This window comes from Pelecanus crispus, chromosome 6 (genome assembly GCF_030463565.1).
Source record: "Pelecanus crispus isolate bPelCri1 chromosome 6, bPelCri1.pri, whole genome shotgun sequence".
Classification (NCBI taxonomy): domain Eukaryota; kingdom Metazoa; phylum Chordata; class Aves; order Pelecaniformes; family Pelecanidae; genus Pelecanus; species Pelecanus crispus.
The window spans coordinates 34,935,124-34,959,382 of NC_134648.1; the positions used below are offsets into that span (position 1 = coordinate 34,935,124).

The following is a 24,259-nucleotide window of genomic DNA, read 5'->3' on the forward strand; positions in this document are numbered from 1 at the left end:
TGGCTGTCAGTCATCCTTGCATTTTCTCCTTTCATTATTGAACTTGCATCTAAAGACAACAGTCTTAGCAGACCCCCTCTCTGTCCATCTACAAACAAGCCAGCCTGTGACTACTATACAAGCAGAAAGCCTCCCTTTGGGACTGCAATTGCCTCCCCATCGATGTGCAATAAATGAGTTGATTCCTTGTTAACTGCAAGAGATTTACATGTGATCAAGTGAAATGACATAGTGATGAGAAAACTGGTCATATCTGCTTGATGGGAATGGTGTGTCCTCTTCTGTCAGGGACCTGGTGCTGCAGCCTCTGATGAATAGCACCTCCCTGTAGCCTAGGAAATAGCATGTTTTACAATAGCAGCAGCTTCCCAGAATAGCTTGCTAACTTGTCACCTCTGGGGATTAAAAGGTTTTGGACAACACCTAGACTACAGTATTCAGGCTCCCATGTAGTGAGGCCTGACCTGCAAAAGTAAAGAACGAAGGCTTCCAAGGTGAGTGGGGATGAGATGGGAGATGCAGTTCCTGTCTTCTCTCCCTGGTTTAGGGAGACTGTGCTATGAGATCCCACTTGGCTGTGGGTCCAACCTTCTGAAGTCACCTCCACTCTCCTGCTGAAGCTTCACAGCCTTTCGAAACAGCCTGGGCAGATTCAGGCAGCTGTCATCAAACCGCAGAGAAGCACTCTGGGGCATGTTTCAATTCAACCTGGAGGCTTACACACAGGAGAGAAACATCCAACGACCTCAGATCCCAACCAAAGACTGACACATGACTCCGAGAGCAGGAAAGTACCCTTCCCTCTCCTACAGCACTGCATAGGTAACACAACAGTACGTGAAAGAGATAAGTTCTGGAAATAAAGATTCAACAAGAAACCACCACAAGACACTGGAGCAAAAGTTATCTATTTTATTACAAAACCAAAATCAAACAGATGCCTTTCAGTCTAACAAACAACACCATAGGCAGAAATGTGCTGGGGCAGGGTAAGTTCAATATAAACTCAGGCCATGGAAAGTGGTGCCTTCACACAGATGAATCCCACTGTAATGCAGTTCCCTCCAACACACTACACCCTTGGAGGATCAGCAAAAAAGGAAAGATTTTTGCTTCTGGCAGGAAGAGCAGATGACTTGCACTGTGGAGCCCTGGTTCTCTTCTCTGTCCCAGCTGTTTTCAGCTGTCATTCAAAGTAGAGCTGGAGAGGCCCAGGAGGACTTGAAGGATGAGGAGAGACATGCCCAGGGTCTGTTTCCAGGCACAACGCTGACACTCCCCATGCCCTAACTTCAGTAGGATGCTACTGATGCAAAGCAGAGCAGAAGAATGCTTACCACCACCAGATAAGGACATGTTTGGCCTGGCAGCCAGGTGGACTGACCAGTTATCTGGCAATAAAAGCAACAAGGGAAGAGGGGAGCTGAGGCACTGCTCTCTTCTGATGAGTACAGACTGTTTGGACAGCTCACGGGATGGGTTATATGAATCGGGACCAGTACTGTTTGCATGATCTTCCAACACGCAAACCCAGAACAAGTTACCCAACCTCTATCTGGATGTTACGCAATCATGCTGATTGGGTCTTGCATGCCAACGTACAAGTGTGGCCAGAAGCTGCCCAGAGGCCTGTGCAAACCCAGCAAGTCAGGATGTGGGGACTTGGACTTGTCTTGTGAATGTGAAGGGGAAAGCAATATAATACTTGGACCCAAATCCATCCATAAAGTCAGCTCTAGTGTAGCAACACAAATACCCACCAATACCAAAGCTAACATCAACAGCCACCCCTTGTTTGGCTTCCTTGAAGAACTGACCCAATTTTAATTGCAAGCTACATGTGAATGCAGGCCTTTTGGAGTGGAAGGACACAAGGATGAGAAAAAGGAGGTCTGCAGAAGGATTTATGTGACAGGCAGGAGTGTTGCCTGGCTGGTTTATTGACATTTCCAGAAGAAAAGATGCAGTGACTTTTAGCAGCTCTGCACTCCCCCCGCAATCTTGTGGGGCATTGCCTGGCCCCAGTGGCTGGCTGACAGAACTCCTAGGCATTCATGTGGCTGCTTTTGCTGGATGCAACTATACATTTAAAAAAAAAAAAACCACAACAAAAAAACCCCACCACACACCAACCCAGCATCCAGAGCTTTTAATTCCTAAAACTAGCATATTAAAAAAGGAGAGGGTTTTTTTTATACAGTTGGATTCATTCTTTACTCCTACAATAGGATTAATGAGTGACAGGGACATTTCTAACTATACACTAAACCAAATAATTTCAACACACAAAAGATGTGCCCTGGGCATTCAAAAAGAGAAGATGCAATCAAGAAGATGGGAGCTTGCAGGCCAAAAAAGCACATACATTGTATGAGAGAAACCATGAAGATCTAGCAGCAGGATCTGCTCTTGCTAAAGAGACAACTTCTTTATATTATGGTGGTGTGATCTATACTTCAGAGATTACCAGAGGTGTTTGCAACCACGCCAAATGCTTTACTTAGCTCCAATATACTTCCCAGAAGAAGAGTTATTACTATCCCCAAACAGCTATTTATAGAAAGATTTTTTGGTTTGTTTTTTCTTTTTTTTAAACTTTCCATTCTGTCAACAAGGCACGAACTTACTGCATCAGGACACTCCTGATGTGATGCGTTTATCTCATGCTATCATCATGACATGCCACAGAGTGAAGATGCTGTGTTGCACATCTTTTACCAAAGCAACAAAGCCTCAAGGGACAAGCTCAGTCTCTACAGTAACGCAATGCTGTTACAAGCAATTGTTGGTGTGATCTCATATTAGCATGGCATGTCATCATCTCGGACTACAGGTTCAAGAGTGGCGCAAGGATCACCAGGTCTGAAGTGGGAGGCTGCTCAGGACATTTCCTGTGAACAGGCAAGTGCTGTCAGTGGTTGGAAAGGCACAGAGCAAAACACTGTGTCCAAAACACTCTGCCCAAACCTAGGATTGCTGATATGGGTGTCCCTGCCCTATTGCTGACATATCTGAGGTTAAGCAAGAAACAACTCTGGAAAAACTGCTGGTAGTTGAAACGGCCCCTGTGGCCTGCAAGAGACCAGGCTCCTCAGTTGAAATCTTCACTGTTACTGTACCGTGATGCTGGAGCATGATAGCACAGTAGGTACTGATAACAGTGAATCAGGTGAAGTGGATACTCTAAGCCAGGCAGGCACACCACTGTGCAGGAGAGGAGTCTGAGATTCACAACAACCAAAGACAAGAATAGCCATCGCAGACCAACCTTCACCAGTGAACATGGCCCAAGCTGTAGCATTGAAACATGAGTAGACCAGACTCTCGGGGACCAGCAGCATGATTGTGTCTTTCTGCACTGACAAATACGTTCTTTGCTCTTCAGCAAAGCAACAGGCACGCTGATGCTGCTTTTGGCAGGCTTCTCAGTATTTTTATTCTTGTACAACATATAGATGAACACTTCGTCAGAGAGGAAGATGCAAGACTTCACTCTGCTGACTCTACTAGGCCTACAGCTCCTACATTCTTCCTACAGCATTAGATTCCCGAGGCATGGCACACTCTTTGCTAAGCACGTCTTCTGAGCCTGGATAGCAATGCATTTGCAATTCATTTCTGCCCAACTTGCAACAGGTGCAGAAATTACTTTTGTGTGTCCTTAATACAACCCTTTTCTATCCCTACTTTAAGCAGTTTTGCAGTGCACAAATACTTAGGTGAAATCCGTGCTCTCCCAAAAGCCCAATTGCCTGTGAGTTGCACAGGGCTTTATGGTAAGAAAAAAAGGGGTTCAGCAGTTCCCAAGAAGCATTTGGTATCTGGGGCACTGTGTGCACATCTGCAAGCACAGATCATACTGATATACTTGCTCCTTTTTGCATGGGGGTGTTAAGGTTTGCAACTGAATGATGGTTTGGTGGCAGAAATTAATGCATTTCTGGTAATTCATTAAATGCAAAGTGTCCCTCTAACCCTAACAGCCTTCAAAAGCAAAGGGAGGAACAGAACAGTGACTCCAACCCCTGTACAAGACAACTGTACAATTTACATATATATTTATATACAGTATATAAAATTCTCTTTCTTTGAGTCCCAGTGAACTCAATTTTACGTCATCAGTAGCTGTTCCAATTTTAAAAAGTCATGATCCTTCTTCCCCCCACTCTCCAAAGTATTAGATAATGGCATTGAAAAGCAATTAAAAATAAACCCAAACCCAAACCAATTATTAGAAAGTGCAAACATTCTGGGTGCCACTTCTGCTACGTTGGATATTGCTGATGCTGCATGCTTGCTCACAAGCAGCAAGGTGTCTGTCCATCTGTTGCTGGATCTTTCTTTCCTTTGGGTCAGCTCCGGCCTTCCCTTCTTGTCTTCTGCTGCTACACCAGGCGACCTACTGAAAGGGTGGGGTGGGAAAGGAGGAAAAAAAAACAAAACAAAGCAGAGAAAGTGAGGAAAAGGCAAATTAAAACCAAAAGGGTACCTGACTGATAAAGATACAGTACAACCTCTGCTGCAGCTGCAGCCGCAGCCTCAGAAGGCTGAGATCCCAGAGTAAGCTGTGAGGCTGAAAACAATCAGGGGCTAATGAGACAGCCTTGCTGAAAAAAACATTGAATGAGTCACACAGAGCCCTAGGGACTGATGTATTTTTAAACATAAACCACCACTTTCCTCTCCCTCTCCTTCTCCCTCCCCCTCCTTGGAAATGGGCATACAGTCTGGGCAAACAACAGGTCTGACATCTCTCCCTCTGCCCTTCCGCCTGCCATGGCCGATGCAGAAGCCCACTGCTGCCAGGCTGCCCTGCCACCATCTCCCCCATGAGCCGCAGCCAGCTGCCTCCTCCCGGAGCAGGCACGCAGGCCTCGAAGCAGGCAGGCATGCAGGGCGAGGGCAAGCCACCGCTCCCCACCTCCGCAACAGCACAATGCAGCAGTCTCTCTGCTCGATGGTCCTTAGAGACCTGTCTGCACCAGGCACTCGGAAGCCCACCAAGGTACTGAATCTGCGGCAGGGATACAGCGTACTTGGAGCCGGGGGCCCCAGGACCCTGCTGGGCTTTTAGTGTTCCAGTGGGTGATGCAAGGGTGCTGCTTAGTGAGCAGACAGGTGCACTCATTTCTTCAGAAAGCTTTTGTTAAGCCCCTCATCAAAGGTTCTTAAAGAATCAAAACTCTTATGGGATCAGAGCGAGAGCTCTGTGAATTAATTACAGGTGAAAACATGGTGAAGAGAAGGCAGAAGTATGGATTGGTTTTCAGAAAGGAGAAAGGTTACCAAACAGGCCTCACTGGGATTGGTGCTAATCGACATGCCCTGCCACGGCGGGTGAATATTGTCAAATGCAAAATTATTCCAGATATTCATATTTGAAATTGACTGCACAGCTCTCCAAAAGGCGCTCACAGTACTCAATGACCAGCTCAAAAAAACAGCTAATTAACTTCAATGTCTATACATGCAATGCAGTACATGAGTGGGGAGCGGGGATGACCTGTCCTACACTAAGCAGTCTGAGTGAGTAGGAAAGAAGTTGAAGCCACAGTACACAATTTTTTTAATGCCTCTGCTCAGCTTTTAGCAGCAGACAAAACCCAAATACATGCTCAGAACTGAGGACACACCAGGAAATATCACTACATCAATGTATAAGGCTTAGCTGATCTTTATCTTCAGTTCTCTGTTCAGCCCATCTCATCAGGACCAGAGAAGGTACCCGGAAAGGTAAGGAGAACAGCAAGAGGTATGGGAAGACTTCTGACAGTAAGCACATACATAGCCTAGGTCTTTTCAACACGGGAAGGAATCTAACTAGACATATGTTCGAAGGCTATAGAACAACAAGTGGCAGGAGAAAGACAGGCAGGGTAGAACCACTCACTGTTTCTCACAATCCAAAATGAGAAACACCCAATGAAACCATAAGGCAGCAGGTCTAAAAGCAAAACAAAGAAAAGTTGTTCTCTTCATGCCTGATGAAAGGGCGCGATTCACTGCCACAAAATACAGAGGAGAGCAGAGCTTCACCAGGACAGAGAAGAGTCTTCATGGGGACTTGTCCATGGACTAATGTAATGTAAACACAACAAATCACCTAAATCATTGCTTGCTAGAAGCAGGGAGAATAGGGTAGGAGAGTGTTCATCCCATAGCTCTGTATCCTATTCTAATTCCTTAGCAACGTACTGTCTGCCCCAGCTGAAGACACAGTGCTGGGCTTCGAGATGATGCAGCTGAGCTGCCTGTTATTACATTCACACCTCTTATGAACAACTTTGGTTTCCAGCTGTTTCTATATTGATATTTGTGAACATAGGAGAGCAGGGGAGAATGAATTTTGGGATACATGGTTATCACAGAAAAAAAAGAAACATTTTGACAAGATACTCACTGAAAGGGTTAAGGCCTTGTCTTTTTCCATTGGGGAAACTGCTCAGGCTACCTGTAAAATCCAAGAACCATATTAAAGGCAATAAATGCCGTGGCATGGCAAAGGAGCCTCCCCATTGTCTGCTGCCAGAAGGCAGGTTCAAAGGAGCTCCTCTGAGTGTGCACACAGCAAGCCCTGCCAGCACTCCTTAAGATTCACATGCAAGAGTCAGACTAATGTGCTTGAGATGAGAGATGTTGAATACCTGGTACTGTAAATCCAGAGGGCAAGAAGCAACAATTACAAGGTTAAACTAAACTGTGGAAGGAGGAAGAAGAAGAAGAAAGGAAGGATGCAAGTAGTGCCGTGAAGTTTCCCGCAACAGTTTTTGCTAAGAGCAAGCAAAAAAAGGTCATGTAGACAGAGGGCAGCCAGAACAATGAAGGTGTAAGCAATACAGATAGCCCAAGTTTACTAAATCTTTAGCTTGGACCAAACAATCAAGCAGGTGCCTAAAATCAAAGACCTGAACTCATACCTGGCAGAAGGGCACAGACAGACTGCAGAGCTGTGACTGCATCATGAGATAGAGGCACACATACCCTGCACCAGTCGGAGCTCATGACAAGGGCTCTCACCTCAACAATCAACAATAAACCTGTTCCTAGCATGTACTGGGTACAGACAGCTCAGCGATTATAGGAGCGTGTTACATTTCCTGCTAGCTGCTTGGTCTGATTTCAGATGAGGGTTTACCTGGAAATGGCAACTCCTGCTCCCAGCCAGAAGCACTAAGCCGGCTGCCACCCTCCACTCCAGCCCAGCCTAAGACTTATCTTCCATTTGTGCGTGCATCTGACCCGACTGCACAGCTTACTTTGCTCATTAAGTACTTCGCGCATTCACAGCTAAAGCAAACTTAGCTCTGTGCAAGAGCAAGGTAAGCAGAAGCTCAGAGAGCAGGGGCGAGACCGGGGAAGCCCCGGGGGACGGGAGGCTGGGCTGCAGGACAGAAGTGGAACCGCTGGCAAGGAAAAGAGAGAGGGAAAGAAAGGTGGCGGTGGCTGAGTTTGAAACCGGTTGCAGAGCACAGCCTGTTGGCTTTCGAGATCGTTAATAAGAGAAACTGTATAAACACGGTAAGTTATTTCAAGGCCCCTGAACGCCGGCCTTGTATCGGCCATCTGCCCTGGCGAGATCAGAGGAACCGCCGGTGTTCGCTTATTTCTGGGCCCGTGTATGCAAAGCAGAGCGCTGTTGCCAAGAGACAGATTCCTCTGAGCTAACCGGGACCCTCCCGGGGGCTGGCAATAGAAACCCGGGGCCTTTCCGAGCCGCCGCACCCTCCGGCCGGCTGGAGCCGCGGCGGCCGGGCCGCTCCCGGGGCCGGGCCCTGGAGGGCGCTGCTGGGCCGCGCACGGCCCGGCCCCGGCCGCCTGCCTGGGCAAGGCAGAAGGCACCCCAAAAAAAGCCACCTTTCGCACCCAGTGCGGCTCAGACCATTGTGCGCTGCTGTGAATGAGGCCTGTTTGTCTGCGGAAAGAGGCGAGGCGCTCCAGGTAAGTTGATACAAAAGGCAGGGACCACCCCTGAAATGGGAGGGATGCTGCAGGCTGGGCAGGGCACGCCTTTCCGGCAGCCTGGTAGGGCTCTCTGCTTTCCGTGGGTCTGGCCCCATACATCCGTCCTGGGAAACTACCCTGAAGCTCATCGCCTGTCGCTCCAAAGGCAGAGAGTATCACCTTCAGCTGGCTGCCTGCAGCATGAACGCAAGCCAGCCACACACACCCACAGAAGACAAAACCCCACCAAAACACCGCCGCACCAAGCATAAAGTTGACATGAAAGAGAGGAAGGACTATGGCACATGGTGAAAGTGGGCTACTAGCATATACCTGGGAAGTCCTTGGGTATTATAGGGTAACATCCCATCATTCAGTAAGTTTCATAACACAGGGTATTTGCTCAGCCTCACAAGTACATTATTTTGGGTAACAATTCTAGCCACACTGGATTTGGCCGGGTGCCTTTCAAAAGGAAAAGCCCCAAGGAAACCCTGGCAGCTTTTTATAGGTAGAAACAATTCCTCAGACTTACTGAGCAAAGCTCTTGCCTTTGATGGGGGAGGAACACACTATCACAAGCCTTATCTTGTGGCCTCAAGACAATACTGATGTCCTGATTCATGCTAACCTTCAGTAACTTTCCTCAAGATTAAAGGTGACAAACTACAGCATCTCTACTGAGCTCTAAAAGAGGATATCTGAACAAGGCAAACAAAAACAAGCAGTGAACCAGTGGAGATCATTTACATTCTAATCTAATTGTAATTAGAAGTACTTCGAATTTCCTTTTTATTAACCCAGTCATTACCTGGTTACAGTTTTCTCATAGCCTCTCAGACTGTTGTCTGCTTTCTACCATCATCGGTCCGGAGGCCTTTCCCAAGTGATGGCTCCTTGCTATCTGCTCCCACACAGCTGCTTGCACAGCAGTGATATAGAGCATCCTCATTCCCAGAAGCCTCCCAAGCACGCAAAGAATCAGTTACTTCTGCAGATACCAGTAAGAAGGGTCCCAAACATCACTGAATTAAATCTGCTGTTTAGACTGTCCATTATTTTTCCTTCTTTCTGTAGTATTTGCTCAGCTCCAGTAGAAAGTGACATGCTGTTTAATTACACACACTCCCACCCTTTTTAATGAAGACATTTTGATCCTGTTTCTGGACTGTGCTCTTGGTAGCTGGCTGTTAGCACAGACGGCAGCTGGGTTCCACCCCAGAAGTCCTCATGGCCTGTGAAGCGCGCCCAACACCTACCATCTGACAAGCTCTTGGATGGCAAAGCAATCACGGGATCTGAACTGGCAGAAGGAGACTTCCTGTCAGCTGGCAGAGGGACATTTCTTCACTGCTTAATCCCTTGGCTCCTCTTTGGGCGTGCACAAAATGCTGACTTTGTCTTCTGAATTTGGAAGAATATAGAGGTAAAACTCAACTCTGGCATTTTGCAGCCGAACAACTAGTACAAGCCTTGCTCAGATCTACAGTCGTCCTCTCCGAGATCACTGGATTCCCATTAATCTTGGGTCCAGTAACTTTCCAGCAAAGCTTTACAGTGCATGTCTATCTCCTCTCAAGGACCCTGCCTTTTGACTAACGCATAGAGCTGAATTTGTTCTTTGATCACAGACGGTTCCCCCCTTAACTCAGGCTGTGCAGACTGCACTGATGAATTCTAACTTAACAGGCTGTAAATTAGTCTGTTTTCCTTCCACAATTCCTCAAACAGACAATCCTAGATCAAATGATGGCAAAGACTGTTTCTTGCATACTCTGAGTTACAAGCCCTCTCTGCCTGTTCTGCCCCCATTTAAGAAACCATTTGCAGGCTTCTGCAAGCCCTCAAAGGCTGGCTCTTTGTGGCTACTCCATTCTGAGATCCAGGAATGGCATTTTTCCATCTGAGTTGCCCCTGACAGAAACATATCTGGTTTAAGCAGAGGGGCAAGAGCTGTGCAAAGTGGCCACCGGACCTAGCAGATTTCCCAGCAACTTCCTGGGTCATCATAATGATGGAAAAGCAGAAGGGTTGCTGGTGGACTGGACAGCTGTGTTCCTCACTGAAGAACCACTGACTGGCAGCACCCGCGTATTAGGTTACCACAGGCATCAAGAACCTGCTGAGGAGAGGAAGACAGGCAGAACTATGCATCTCAGACTGATTTGATCCTAAGCTGGAAAGAGCTCAGATTCAGGTTTGCCCTTATGAATATCCCAGCTGAATCCTCCCACACGAATCTTATTTATTTAGACTACCTGGTGCCCAAGAGGCACATAACAGTGCTGATCTATCTATGCCCTGTGCTTCCTTCAAGCAACACTATTTCCATGTTTGGATGGAACTGGCCACAAAAAAACCCCAAAAGCAAAACACTAACAAAAATGCAGAAGCCTTAACATTTGTTTTCCTCAGCATCCCAAACCCTACAAAATCTGTGTTAAGTTTTATTTTCAAAATCATTACAAGTGTTGAGTTTGCCTAGCAGGAGGCACACTCACCTGGAATGATGACCCACTTCATTTTAGTCCTTATGCTGCTGGACACTCAACCAGGATTTGGAACATTTGAGGCAAGTTCATTTGTAATGAAGTATATCAAGAGGAAATGATGACTTTCCTTGCCTCCCTCCAACCCTCCCTCATCCAATCCAGAAAAACCTTTCCAGCAAAGCTTTTGTTGAAACAGAAACTTTTCCAGAAACTTTTTCCAGAAAAGTTTTGGTTTCATCTGACTGGCGGTTTACAACTGAAAATACATCATCAAAAAGGTTCCCAACTAGCTCTTGGCTTGGACCCACAGTGACCTCAGCCCCAGCAGATGTTTGGAGGCCATGGTACGGAAAAAGAAACAGAGAGCAAATACACGGACTAGTTGACTGACTGCATGCACCCATGATCAGGATAAGGGATAGTTGGAGAAGGGTTAAGCTACCGGTTATTTCTTAATTCAGAAGTTCTTGTGAATAAGAAAGCAGAGCAAACATGTCATCTACCACCTCACAAATTCATGACTTCTTAAAAAAGATCCGTCACAAACTCGCCTACTGCACCTCTAGAGCACTATCCCTCAGTTCTTTCCTACATGTTAGTACCTGCTTCCTGCACTGCCCCCTCTACTGCTTTTTAGCCCGCCTTGGTCTTCCTTCCACATAACTTACCCATATATCTTTGATCCTCAAGGCCTACCAGGCCTTTAGTAGGTATGTGGAACTGTATGATAAAACAATGTCAGAGCCCCTTTTTGCACACAATCCTGTCCTCATACAATGGAAGAAACCATGAAAGGTCAAGGCTATGTTCTCAGCAAATAGTTGGGCAATCAGGCACTCACAACAATGTCTTGCTGCTTGCTTTCCCCTTCACATGGGCTCAAAGATTCACATTTTCTTCCTCCTCTCCTTTTTTTTTCCCCCTTCCATAAACTAAATTTTGAACAGTCAGTTGGCCAAGGCAGCAGATTCCAGAGAGCCTATTCCAGGCCAAATAGCAATAAAACTCATTTGGCCTATTCATCTTATTGGGAAGGTAATAAAATTAAGGAACAGGATTGCTATTTTGGTATGTCATTCCTCAGTAAGGTACCAATGACTAAGAAAAAAACTTCTACTGAGCTAGAGAGGCTGAATGTTTCTCACAGCTGACAAGTAATGCAACAGGCTTATTACAATAACTGGGATGTTTGCAAAGCACCTAGAAAATGCAACTTCCCAACACCCAGATGCACTGACTCCATTTCCACTCGTGCTAAACCTGAGGAAAGAACTAAGGAAAGGTTAAGCCTGGAGAAAGCAAGCTACCCACCCTTCCCAACTGGCACAACGGTTATAACAAGAGCTGTCCGCACAGCCAAAACACCTGCACAGGAAATTAGTCCCCTGGAATCTCCCTGTTTGCCTTCTCCTGCCAAGCAAGTCTGCCCACAGTCAAGAATGACTGATAATTATTGAATTTGGGTTGAACAGTTTCAATTCATAAAATTTCCAAAAATATCGGTTTGGTCCAGGTCCCAACAGAAGATGAGGTGAAGATGAAAGAGGAAGAAAAGTAAGGAGGGTGGATTGGTTGCTCAGGCACTAAATAGAAAGGAAAATATGTTATTCATATGGCCTACTTCTCCCCCAATCTTAAAGTGCAATTTAACTCTGAGAAAGGGCAACAGTACAGCCCTACACTTTCTTTCTGAGCTGCTCTCTCTGCGTCATCCACTTTCCTGCATGCTGGATTTAGCAATAAAAATAAATATTATTTCTGTTAGTCAACAGGGTCTCTGGAGAAGGACTGGGTCTGTGCTGCCTCATACATCATCCAACCTACATGGCTGAGACAACAGAATATTGTTAGCAGTGTATTACTCAGAAGGGACCTGATCTGAACTACAGTTTCCAAGGAATTCTACAGTACAAGCAGGGTCCCCGGCAAGGCTCATTGTTTTGCCCTGTTTCTGTATAGTGCTTAGCACAAAGGTCCGTGATAAGGGATAGAAGACAGAGCCACAACACAAATAATGAACTACATTTGCAAGGAAGGGTATTAATCCCACTCATTTTCTCACAGAGACTGGCACTTTTGAATCACCTGGGAGAAAACCAGTTCCTGAGTTCACTGTAACTCCATGTCAAGTCTTTTATTCTCATGCAATGGGGAAGGAAAGGTACCCACCTCCTTCCTTGCTGACTCCCAAGCACCCCTTCAGCTCCTGAAGTGAGATTGACTTGTCCTTGTTGAGGTCACAGTAGTCAGTGAAACGTCGGGCACATTTCTTGGGCTTGGCTTTCTTCTTCACATAACGCTTGAAAGGCTTCAGCTCCCGCTTATTGATGTCATTGCTGCTGTTGTTGTCCAGCTGGCTAAAGTACCAGTGTACCACTCGCTCCTCCAGTGTGTGGCTGGGGTCTGGCTCAGAGAACCTGGAACAGAGGAAGCACAGGCCCCCGACAAGTGGGTGCTCTCACCAACACTGTCAAGCACATGCTGAGGAGCCAGAGCTGCTCGCTGAGTCAGACACACGCCGTGCCATATTGAAAGCAGGCAAAAGACATAGGTCTTACAATCTCCTCCTTTTAGCTAGGCTCTTTTGAGAGAGATGAACTTTTTCTAAAATTGTCCTTTAGTGTTAACAAGTGGTGCCAAGAGACTCCTGGAGACTGATACCCTCAGCAGCTCTGGTTCTCCTCACACCAGTTGCTGAAACTCTGCCTAATCCCAGAAGGATCCCATTTAGAGGGCAAGAGGCAATCTCTATGATCCTTTTGACACTTGGGCTCCCATTCAAGTTACCAGCAGGAGAGCTGCGAGTGTCAGCTGTCACGGTAGTTTCTGTGATAGCAACATCTAGACTTCAGAAAGGGAACAAATTCATTTAATGCAAGACACATTCATTATTGGAAAATGTCCTTGGCAAGATACAACATTCTTGCTGTATCTATTTATATGATCTGAACTCCTGTGTTGTATTTTCAGCATATTTAATGCTTTTCACATGGTTGATTTATACACAAGAATTCCACAGCAGACAAGCACCACAAATCCATTAAAAGCAATACTACAGAACTGGCAACTTCAGTTTGCTTCATTTCTTACTCATCGTGATATTACAAGTTTGACATTATTTGGCTCACATTTTCTTTCTGTGGACAGCAACAAACAATATTCAGAGAGGAGGAGAAGAGGAGCAGGAGGAAAAGTAACAGCTGAAGACGCCCAAACAGAGAATGCTGCCATTCAATGTCAAGCCATCACTGAACAGGCACTGTTATGTCATACCATTTAAGCAGGGTCTGGTGGTCTGCAAAAATAACCTGCAAAAATAATTCTGAAAAAAAAAAAAATAACCAACCCAAAAAACCCCATTCCTCAGTGATACAGAGAACCAGGGAAGAAACTCTTTCTAAAGAATTCTTTAAAAATTGCACTAAGCTAGTCCATCTTTTCTCCATGTGATGAGTGTGCCAACAGAGGAAGCTCAAATGATGCTGAAATGAGGCTCAGACTTGAGCCTTTTTCCTCCCAAGAATAAAGCATTTCGGTGCATGGAAATTAGTGGATAGGTAGTCAGACACGCTACGCTGGCACTGGTTGCTCTGACTTATTCCAGGAGACACCTCCAGCTGCTGCCTAATTCCTTCCCCAGCAGTGAGTGAGGGACAGTTGCATGCTGCAGGCAGCCAGATTCTGGTGTGAGTTTGGGGCATTCTAGCTGATGGGAAAATATGAACCCCGGTACCTTACAAAATGCACTTCAAGACTGTCACCAACCTTGTTTCAGAAACTGGTAGGATATATATTTCAATGGCCACTGAAAATTTCTTTGTTGGGAACTAGAATAGAGAAAATTCTTTTGACCTTCCAGTATGACCAGTTTTGCCTCTAAACCGCAGCTACAGAGCCTAAAAAATAAAGACCCCACACTACTACCGTGGTAATTTAAATCACTAGTGAAGGGGAGCGTACAACATGCAGAAAGCAAGCACTGGAGCTTAGGTAGAGAACACAGATCCCCATTAACCTTCTCTGATAGCTTTTACAAATGAGCATACAATTTAGAAAGGTAGCCCCTCTCCAGAGACATCTGGATCCTTGAAACATGTAAACACACGCAGTAGGGAGAGGCAAATAAACTGCACAACATTTTTCCTAAGGTTTTACTTGAAACTATGTCCTTCGTCATTTAATTCTTAGCTGAGAAGCAGTCTGGCATTCAGTCACAGCATCTGGTCAACGTACAGTGGGATAAACACTGTGGGGGAGGAAGAAGAGCTTGGTAATAAGTTTGGCTTAGTTTTGGGAGCCAAAATACAAGGCAAGCCCCTGGAGCCACCTATGGACAAGCAGAAATTGCAAAAATCTCCCCAGGAAGCTAAGGGAGTGCCCAGATTTTTCAGAGCCTTGAAGCTATATGTGAAGACCAGGATGACAGGAAAGAATAAAAACGCATCCTGTGGCTTGTTTTTATGACATTATGAACACAGTCATTGGCCTCTCTCCCTTTTGGAAATGAGCTGGCTATCATTTGAAGACTAGCATGTTTCCAACAGTCACAGGGAATTTCTGTATTGCAAGAGACAATATTCTACTTTTGCTGAGATAGAGGAACAAAATCTGAGCTTTTGCATGCGAGATTCCCCTTGTCCACACCTTGGCCTGCCCTTTGTTTCCTGAAGGCCCACAACTGGAGAGGCAGAAATGGAGAAAATAGCAGAGCATCTTAGAACCACAGCAGAAAGACAACAGGCAGGAATACAAGCTTCTCTCTATCTGCTGAAGAGACACTCAGAAGCAGGACTTAAAAGCACCTTTTTTTCAGAGGCACACGAAGGAGGAGCTCTTATAAGTTACCAAGAGAGGCCATATAGCTCTCTTCAGCTCTTCCATAAAGAAAATAAGGGAAATCCACAGGCTAGTACAAATACATTGACTCATGAGGTGATGATACATCAATTTTTGCCATTACAAACATGCTGAGAGTTCATGCTGAAAACTGCAGCATGCTAATGGAGCTAAAGGGAGTTAGTTTAACTGCTGTGATTGTAGGAGGACGGAAGATATAGTAATTTCTGAGTTTTTACCACTTCCTATTGGCTGGCTTTGCGGGACTGCAGTTCCTGAGTTAGTTGCCTGCCCTTTCTGATGATCATCCAGAATCCCAGCACAGGAAGGAACCACATCATCTCAGCGCAGCCATATCTTCCTGACTTGTGAAATTATATGATACACTGAAGAAGGCTGAGGTTACAACACCATATCTAACTATCTTGACTTTGACGTCTGCCCATGCAAGACAGTTATGCACCATCGCACCATCCATGAAACATGAATTCATGCAACTTCACAGCACTGCTAAGCCACCTAGCTTTGATGATGTGCCACGACAACAACCATACCTGCCAGGTCAGCTGAAATAAATCTGCGGGCTCTAATTATCCTGCAAGCACAGACTTTACAGGAGTATTCCAGGGGAATTTCCCTCTATTACCTCTCCATTGCTGTTGCAAGAGAAATAAATCAGCCCTCAGATGCAAACTTCATTTGTTGAGCTGCCTCTGTACTCATCCAGAACATAAAGAAATCAGAAAAACCAAGAGAGAACAAAGCTGCCCTGTACATTCTCAACTCCCAGCAAAACAACATCTCTTGCTCTAACACCAGTCACACAAAAATCCACTGAATTCCAGTCTCAGCGCTGTAGCAGCTTGGTAAGACCTAGTAAAGACAGGCATTACAAAAATGCAGACAGCCTTTTTGGTCTTCTCATGTTGACTACATTACTGCTCTACTTACTTTTCTTCCTAATTGTTCCTCTTTAACACTCTATGGCAAAACAATCAATCCTAAAGAATGAGTGCTGGGGAAGCAAAGAGCTCTGTGCAAGCTGATTTTCCAAATCTAACCTGCTATTGCTGGATCACTTCCATACACGAGCCAGCAAGTTTAGCTCCATTATGCAGATTAAGCCCACCCACAGTCCAAAAACGAGGAGAAGCATGGTCTGTCATTAACAGCCTAGGACAGGGAACCTGCTCTCTCAGCTTTCTTACTAATTTGTTGGCATCAAGTATATAGTCTTCTCTAAGTAGGCTTTTGCTCCTCCTCCTGTATAACTTGCTATTAGCTCCCTCATAGGAGGAGAATACTTATTTCTTAGGTGGCTTATGCTTGGAGATACGTGGGTTAAGTACTGTTACTTTTAACAATAATACTTTCCAGTTGAGACATACTTCCACAGAACACCTTCATATCATCTGGTGTAACTGGGGTACAGGGAGAAAGCAAAGAGGCTATGAAAAAACATGGGCATGCATGCACTTTTTGCAGCTGCACGGAATTCTGGTGCAGAGAGAGAAGAATGTGCCCAAATATCAAATAGCTTGAATATGCACTTTGCATGCAGTCTGTAATGCTTTCCAGCCCTTGAGGCCCCTTGCAAGAAGGCAGGAGTTAACTCAGTGGGAAGGAGCAGGGAAGAAGGAGAGATATATAGCATAAAGTACACAAGAGCAGCAAGTGTCAGACATTACTTGCGTACTGAACCGTGTACAGTATGCAATCACATTATCCTCCATAGAACTGTGCTGTCAAAGTGTAATACGCCCCACTAAATTTTACTGAGTAAACTGAAGTCCATTCCTACCAAAGCTGATCCTTTGCTCTCTGAACACTTGCAGCCCCACTGCATCCCACTGCACAGGCTGCACGGACCCACAGTACTGTTGCAGTGACAGAAAATCCTAATACAAAATACCGCTTTGAGAGAAAGCAAGGTTGCAATCTCTGAAGTACTCAGCAGATGATTATCTGTTTGAAGACCTTTAGAACAAACTTTATGTAGCAACAATAGCAGCTGAGGGAGAGGAAAGGGGAGTAAGACCAGCCTAACATCACCTAACTCTAGACTGCAAACAGACTATAAACCAGAGGGAGCTGTTCCGGGATGAAAGAACACTGATGACAAGAAGCTGCTAGCTGAAGCAAGAGTAGAAAAAAAATTAGTCCAGCTTCCACTCCTAACTCACAAGGTATGTTTGTGGTCAGGATGTCTACAGGACTTGAAGCTGTAAGTTCCTATGACTTGAAAATATTTTTCAAGGATATATACTTTGCTTGCTGCTGTCAATGAACAAAGGACGGATGAGAGTGAAGCTAAAGAAATGATAGGACTGACCCTGCCAGCCAATGCCCATGGCAGCATTCATGATGTCCAGCAAGGTGCCTGGGGGAGCAGTGGAAAGCGGTAACAGTTCAACAAGCTGAGGTAAAATTCAGAATTGTTCTTACTCTGCCTCCACTTCTTACAGTCCTTTTGTTTTTCTTTGTGGTTGTCTAGTCTATAAAAGCTGTAACAGTGGAACATGGCTTGAATCAAAGAGGATTACTCTAATGGAACTGCAAAAGGATCATGTATTTGTTTTATTATTCTCCCTTTCCTGTAGCCAAAGAATCAAGAAGCCAACAGAAAACTAAGCTGTGTTCAGACTAAACAAAAGGGTACTATACAGTCCAAATTCATTACAGGGAATGCATAATTCATCTACAGTTAAAACTTAAGTTATCTTCCTATTACAGGCCCAGTTTCTTCCTCTCCTCCAGCTAAGTTGTGTATGAAACATTATTCTGGACACACTTTTCTGAGGACTGTGGGATAAATCATTTAGAAGGTTTTAAAATCACCTCCCTTCACTCCTCATTGACTGTTCAAAGAACCTCCTCTTACATGAACTCTCCTGTATCTTTAATTAGGCTAGAATTTCCATAGGAGCACAAAGAGAAGTTGGTATCCAACTTCAATTGAAATGCAATAGGAGTTGGGCATTAACTTCCTTGCGCTGTTTGAAAGTGTCAATCTTTATTAAAACATGGCTTGGCTTCAGAACACCCTGGAGATGTGCTGAGCTGTGCTTGCCTGCTTCAAACTGCGCAACTAGAGCATGAAAGGGGACCTCGGGGCCAATTTTTTGAAGTACTTTTCAGGGCTATTACATGGGGAATAATTGGCAACTTAAAATGAAGGGACACAGCTGCTGTGTTACATGATAAGGGTGGCTGTTGTAAGATGCCCTTTTAACCCAAAATTCCACAGGGCATTAATATTTTTGCTGATACTGTAGCAATCCTTAGTGTACGCATTGTGGCAACTAAAATTCATTTCTGAATTGGCAGGGACTGAAGAGAGTTTCTCAGATCAGGGAAACCCAGGCCGGGATCCCCTTTGGTCTATTTTAGCTTTGACCCTGTGTGATATTAATATGTCCAAATTAGAAAATAGACTAAAATGCACTAAAGCAAAGTCTGAATTTTAAAAAGTGCTGTTCCTATTATATAGGATTTATATGTGAACAATTTCAACTATGTGTCTTTTCAAAAAAGATACCAAACACTGGTTAATAAACCAATTTCCTACAAGCGCTCCCTTAATTACTGTGAAAACATACAGTAACAAGATGTGCCTTGGAGTTATTACATAAACTTAAAATTAAGAATGAACTTTACCAGAGATTTTCTGTTTCAAAAGTCTAAATGAAGTCTGCTTGGCTATTTTGCTGTAATATAAACCAGGGCCACAAGGAAGGGAAGTTCTCATCTCATTTACATTATTGTAAAGCAAGAGTAACTCAATTAAAGTCAATAGCTTTGAACTTGCTTAAACGAGACAAGACCTATAAGGGATTACAAGGTTGTTTTAAGCATGCCCAATAAAAAAAAGTCTTATCAGGTTTTACTTACATGGCCTGCAGCAATCCAAGTTGTACAGCCTCACTTTGCTGCTACTAGATTGTTTTTGTGTGTCCAAGTATGAAGTGTGCAGTTTAGCACAGCTCTATGTAGTATTCTAAATGCAGATCTCTATTTCTCCCCATGCTCCTCCCTTCCCCCCCCTCAAAACAGGTTTATATGGACATTAATTGCAAAGCCAGATACCTTTGCAGCATAAATAGGTAAAGTCTTCAAGATGAAGACACTCAGAAAATGCAAGTTTTCACACCACATATCCAGATTCAGACTGAAGGCTGCGGGGTCATCTATGATTTCCTGTATATCACACTGACAGAATGTGAATCAAATTACTCTTAGGACCATAACTCGGGTTTGACCAAAACAAGTCTTTCTGAAAGGCATCAGGCCTAAGATGAAAGCCTTGGAGAGAGGAAATCTGTCACCTCCCTCATGACTTCATTCGGCCTTAGAATTGCCCTCACTTTAAAGAAATTTTGGTCACAAGTTTGTTTATATTCAGCTAATCATGTTCTTCCCCACTAGACTAAAGAGCCTGCAGAGCTTTTGTCCCTGTGGAGATACTCAGACTATACAAAATCACCTTTCAACCTTTTTTTTTTTCCTTTAATACCCTGAGGAAGGCTGAGCTCCTTAAGATTCTCACTCTTAGGCTTTTTCAGCCCTTGACACTTCGGAAAGGCTCTTCTCTGCATTTGATCCCATATTTTAATGTTGATACTAAAGATGCATATTGTATACCAGTATCATCTTTCTGCCACGGAGAAACAGGAATACTCCCCCCCTTCCCTAAAAACCCTACTTGCTACTTCTCTGATTGATTAAAATACATAGGACAATACATGGGGCCAACTGACATGGGGGTACAGCTTGCTGTTTGCCTGGCCTGCCCTCTGCAACAGGCATAAGCTTTGCTGGTGATATGTTAAAAATTTACCTTAGATCATTGGATGCATTGTTCAAACTCTAAAAAAGGCCCAGGAGGATGAAATACTGAACACTGTAAAGGAACAGAAAGAGGGAGGCTACAGAGGGAACCAGTGTATGTTTAAATACAGAACCTGTTCTGCCATCATGATGGCAAAGATGGAGAATAGCCTGCAATAAGTGAAGCTTCTGTCACAAATAAGAAAACTGACATTAAGACATTAAAACTGACATTAAGAAAAATCAGATAGCCAGATCTCTAGCTTTTCTTTTCAACATGACATTCTCAGCAAACCTGGGCCAGGGAGATACAGGATAAGTAAGCACTGTCATAAATCCAGTATTTTGTTAGTTTTTAAGGCTGGAAATTATTAACCCAATAGGTAAACTATCCCTTCATCTTGGAAAAGAGCTCTCATTTCCACTGCCAAAGTCAACTTAGGTCATCCAGACAATTTCGGATATTCCTGAAGAGAAGGCTCAGGACGTTCCTCCCCTTGGGAAACTTGGAAGGCAGGACTCATTGCACAGAGACAGCTTCCCGACTCTGCAAACTCATATGAAATGAAAGCTGTACTGATTCAATTTTTATATAAGTACGAAAAATTCCTTGAAATTTTCTTTTTTTTTTTTTTCAAAATAAATGGTCCCATCGTGGCATGGTGGGATGGAAAAGCTTGATGCATGTTCTTTGGGGTATGCACTTAGCCTAGCTGATGCACATGGACGTTTATGCCAGAGCAGCTTCCTGAATTTAATCGTGGCTGTGGGCAGGCAGAGTATTTGGGTGGCAGCAGTCTTTTCCCTTACAAAGGACAGGCTGCTAAAAGATTTCTTTTTTCCCCTTGCAACTGGGCTGCCGACACCGGAGCTGAAAATAAATCAACATGACGACTGTGTGAAGAGCTGGGCAGTGAAAAATTCTACCAGAAAGGCGTCTATTGAAAGCTGAGAAATACACAAAGCCTGGGGAACATTAGGAAGCAAGCCTGCTGGTTTATAGAAGTGCAGTGGGGGCATACATCTCTGGTCTCTACAATATTGGTTTATATTAAGCTTTATTTTAAGAGTGATGATTACATTGGCTGCGTTTCAGTCCCTGTGCCAAAGATGCCAAATAAATATCAAATACTCTCCAGGGCTTCCCACCACCCCTACCCACTGCATTTGAACCATGCAAATTAGACAGAATTGACATTGGAATGCTTATGGCTGGGAGAGAACGACGTACTTCCCATCCTTGGGGCATTTTTCATCTTGTTTATATGAATACAGACATGCTAGGCGTATACTGCTAATTCAATGGGTTACAGAATATTCAGTGTGCAGGCAGTCAGCCACTAGCCTGATTTGTAAGGTCCAAATGCAAAGTTAAAACCATATGGGTTCACAAGCAATCCATACTGAAACCAAGAGGCACAGAGGTGCCACCCAGGAAGCTTTTTGTCTTGAGTAGTTAAAGATGGCACTGCTTCCTTCCACATTTTGAAAAGGAAAGCAGGGGATCAACATCACTGCCAATACGTTGGAGCAATACCCATGGAAGTAACACATGCACAGAGGCACCTCCTTCATCTCTACACCCCTATGAACAAGAGCACAGTATTCGTTGTGGCATTCCTGCATGCTAAACTAGCTCTGACTCCTTTTATAGTCGGGGGAATCCAGAAGCATAGAAGCCTTGCCTAGCCGAGGCAATATAGCATTTCTTTTAAGTCCATCACAGTCCGTTCTCAACAGCCTGTCCTGCTGCAGCATTGCAGCTGCTGCACTAAGGGGATTTGCTGTTATCAAGCAGAAGGGGGAGACAAGACCTCAGCTTTTCTCCAGTTCCCCAGAAACGCAGACTTCTGCCCACCTCTAGCAACAGGCCTGACCTGCTGCTCTTTCCAAGAGGGATGAACAGGCAGCCGGTCAGAGGGGAGGGCCATGAAAAACAGCTCCTCTCCTCATCGGCAGGCTGGCTCCCGCCCCACAGCAAAACCACAGTGCTGGTACTGCCAAGAATTCGATTCGCATTCTTCACTCCCCGTGGTAGCCACTAGGCCACACGGTCTCCTTCAATCCATTTGCATTTTATTAGGTCTTTTCATGCACCAGGGGACAAAAGAACAAGCCACTTCCTCCCACTGAGCTCTCATTTCACACTTCAAATGGGCTATACTAACCTTTATGGTGGAGCAGCTGCCAGGGAGGAGGGGCAGGAGGAGGCAGGCAGGGCAGTGTCTGAAGCTGCAGCCTCAGCTCCTCTCCCAGCAACCCAGAGGAACCCAAATCAGCACAGAGCAACACTTTTCCCTCCCACTCCCACCTCAGGGGCACCCAGAGCTCTGCAGCCACGTTGGTGACATTCAGCCCAGGCGCTTTCTGGACTCACCTCCCACCCCCAGTAGGTGCTGCTGAGTTAATAGCCTGTACCATGTCCGTAGTCAGAGCATCAAGTAAGCTGGTAATAAATTCAACTTTCTTCCCTTCTGGGCAGCCTGCAGAAAGAAAAGAGGAGGTTTAATGCAAGAACACACAGGATTGGTCTCCTACCCAAGTTGAGCAAGGATCAGCCGGAGACTCCTTTGTTTGTAACATGGCAGCCATCATCAGTCCCTAAGGAAAGGCAGAAGAATCCCTCAGTGGGTTTCTCTGCGTGGCAATTTGTCCTGCAGCTTTTGTCCAGGCACACACATGGTCACCAACAATATCTGGCAGGAAGACCGTGTGGTTAGCTTTATGGCCTCTCCCAGTTCCCTACCAGCATAACCACAGGGATGTGCTGGAAGCGCCTGGCAGATGGAGTTCCCATGGTGACACTTGCAGAGAAGTTTACAAAACAATTCATTATCTCTTGGGTCATCTTCGTCTGCAAACATGGCTGTTCTGAGGTCCTAAATGACAGCTTAAAGCTTCTCAAAGCACGGGCCAAAGTGAGCACCGCTGCTTGCACTCTCCTCTTCAGGCACAGAGAGTGTTGCCTGCCAGCAGCTACCACAATATTTCACTTCTTTGCATGATCACACTGCATGGGAAATACGTCAGTCTAAGTCAACACGTGGTAATCGCCCCCAGTCACTGCTGGCTTAAGCAGGACAAAGTGGGCTGAAGACGAGCTTGGTAACCATTTCCATTACTTAGTCCTGAGGCCATCTAGTTCCCCCCCATCATAACCACAGGCTGACATAGCCTCCTATCCTTAACAGTGCCAGCTTGTTACAACACAGCTGAGATGAAATTCTCCATCTCCTCACCTTTATGAGGCAACCTATGCCCTTTCCTTGCTTCATAAAGGAGCAAAGGCACACTTCATTTACTACCACATTAATACGGTAACAATTGCTCTAGCCTACCAAGGAACAAGGATACTTAATTTCAACCCACTATCTCCAAAACCATTGTCCAAAACCCATCACCTCCCATCCTATTGTCTTCTCTTACTGTGACAGAGAAGCCATCACATCCCTTACCTCTTCTCTTTCCCAAACCCAACATTCACTACCAATTAGTCTGCTGATTAAGGCAGCAGACATCAGAAAACAGCCTCACCCTAGCAACATATAGCAGTGTCAACACTTTCTGCTTTTCCCAGACAAGCAGAGAAGCACGCGTACCCCAAACAGAACACCAGAAACTTACTGTAATCCCTTGACAGCTGAAAGCAGCTTGCAAATGGATCTGACAGAACTCCCTCCTTTGCAGTATTACAGGCTCTGTTCTCTGCAATAGCTAACCAACAGTCCCTCGCCTGTCTCCATATTATGTGCATTACACACACGCACACCCCTCAGCACTCGTTTGGCACATGGTCCAGAAAATGTCAGCATTGTAATGGGTAAGCTGCTATGGCAGCCAGAGTAGACCACTCACTTAAAGGAGCTTTTTGTTGCAGTAATGAGAAGGTTGAAAAACCATTTGCTAGAAATCATCTCCCTGGGGCCTCAGCATCTCACCGTCTGCAGGAATTAGCAGCTTGCCATTTGCTGTGTGCAAGCAACACTTCCCTTCTTTCTTTCTTTCTTCTGGCCGCAGCCATGACACAGTTTGTGAAGAGGGTACGTGTAGGTGTGCAAGGGTTTGGACTTATGTCTCCCCCACCTTGGCCTCTGCAAGGTCTCTTCACACAGGCCAAGGAGCACACTGCCTGCAGCACTGAAAGTCTGAAGAATGGGCAAACC

General features: G+C 45.1%; 1 protein-coding gene across 1 annotated transcript in view; it reads right to left on the bottom strand.

Annotated features, from left to right (window-relative positions):
- Nucleotides 1–4,297: 4,297 nt before the first annotated feature.
- SMOC1 (SPARC related modular calcium binding 1) overlaps nt 4,298–24,259 on the bottom strand; it is a 133,016-nt gene continuing 113,054 nt past the window's right edge. The window contains exons 10-13 of the mRNA XM_075712416.1: nt 22,474–22,579; nt 12,603–12,850; nt 6,401–6,451; nt 4,298–4,402 (exon numbers count right to left, since the gene is read on the bottom strand). Coding sequence (XP_075568531.1) covers nt 4,386–4,402; nt 6,401–6,451; nt 12,603–12,850; nt 22,474–22,579 — 422 coding nt within the window. The 3' untranslated portion in view covers nt 4,298–4,385. The remainder of the gene's footprint in view (nt 4,403–6,400; nt 6,452–12,602; nt 12,851–22,473; nt 22,580–24,259) is intronic.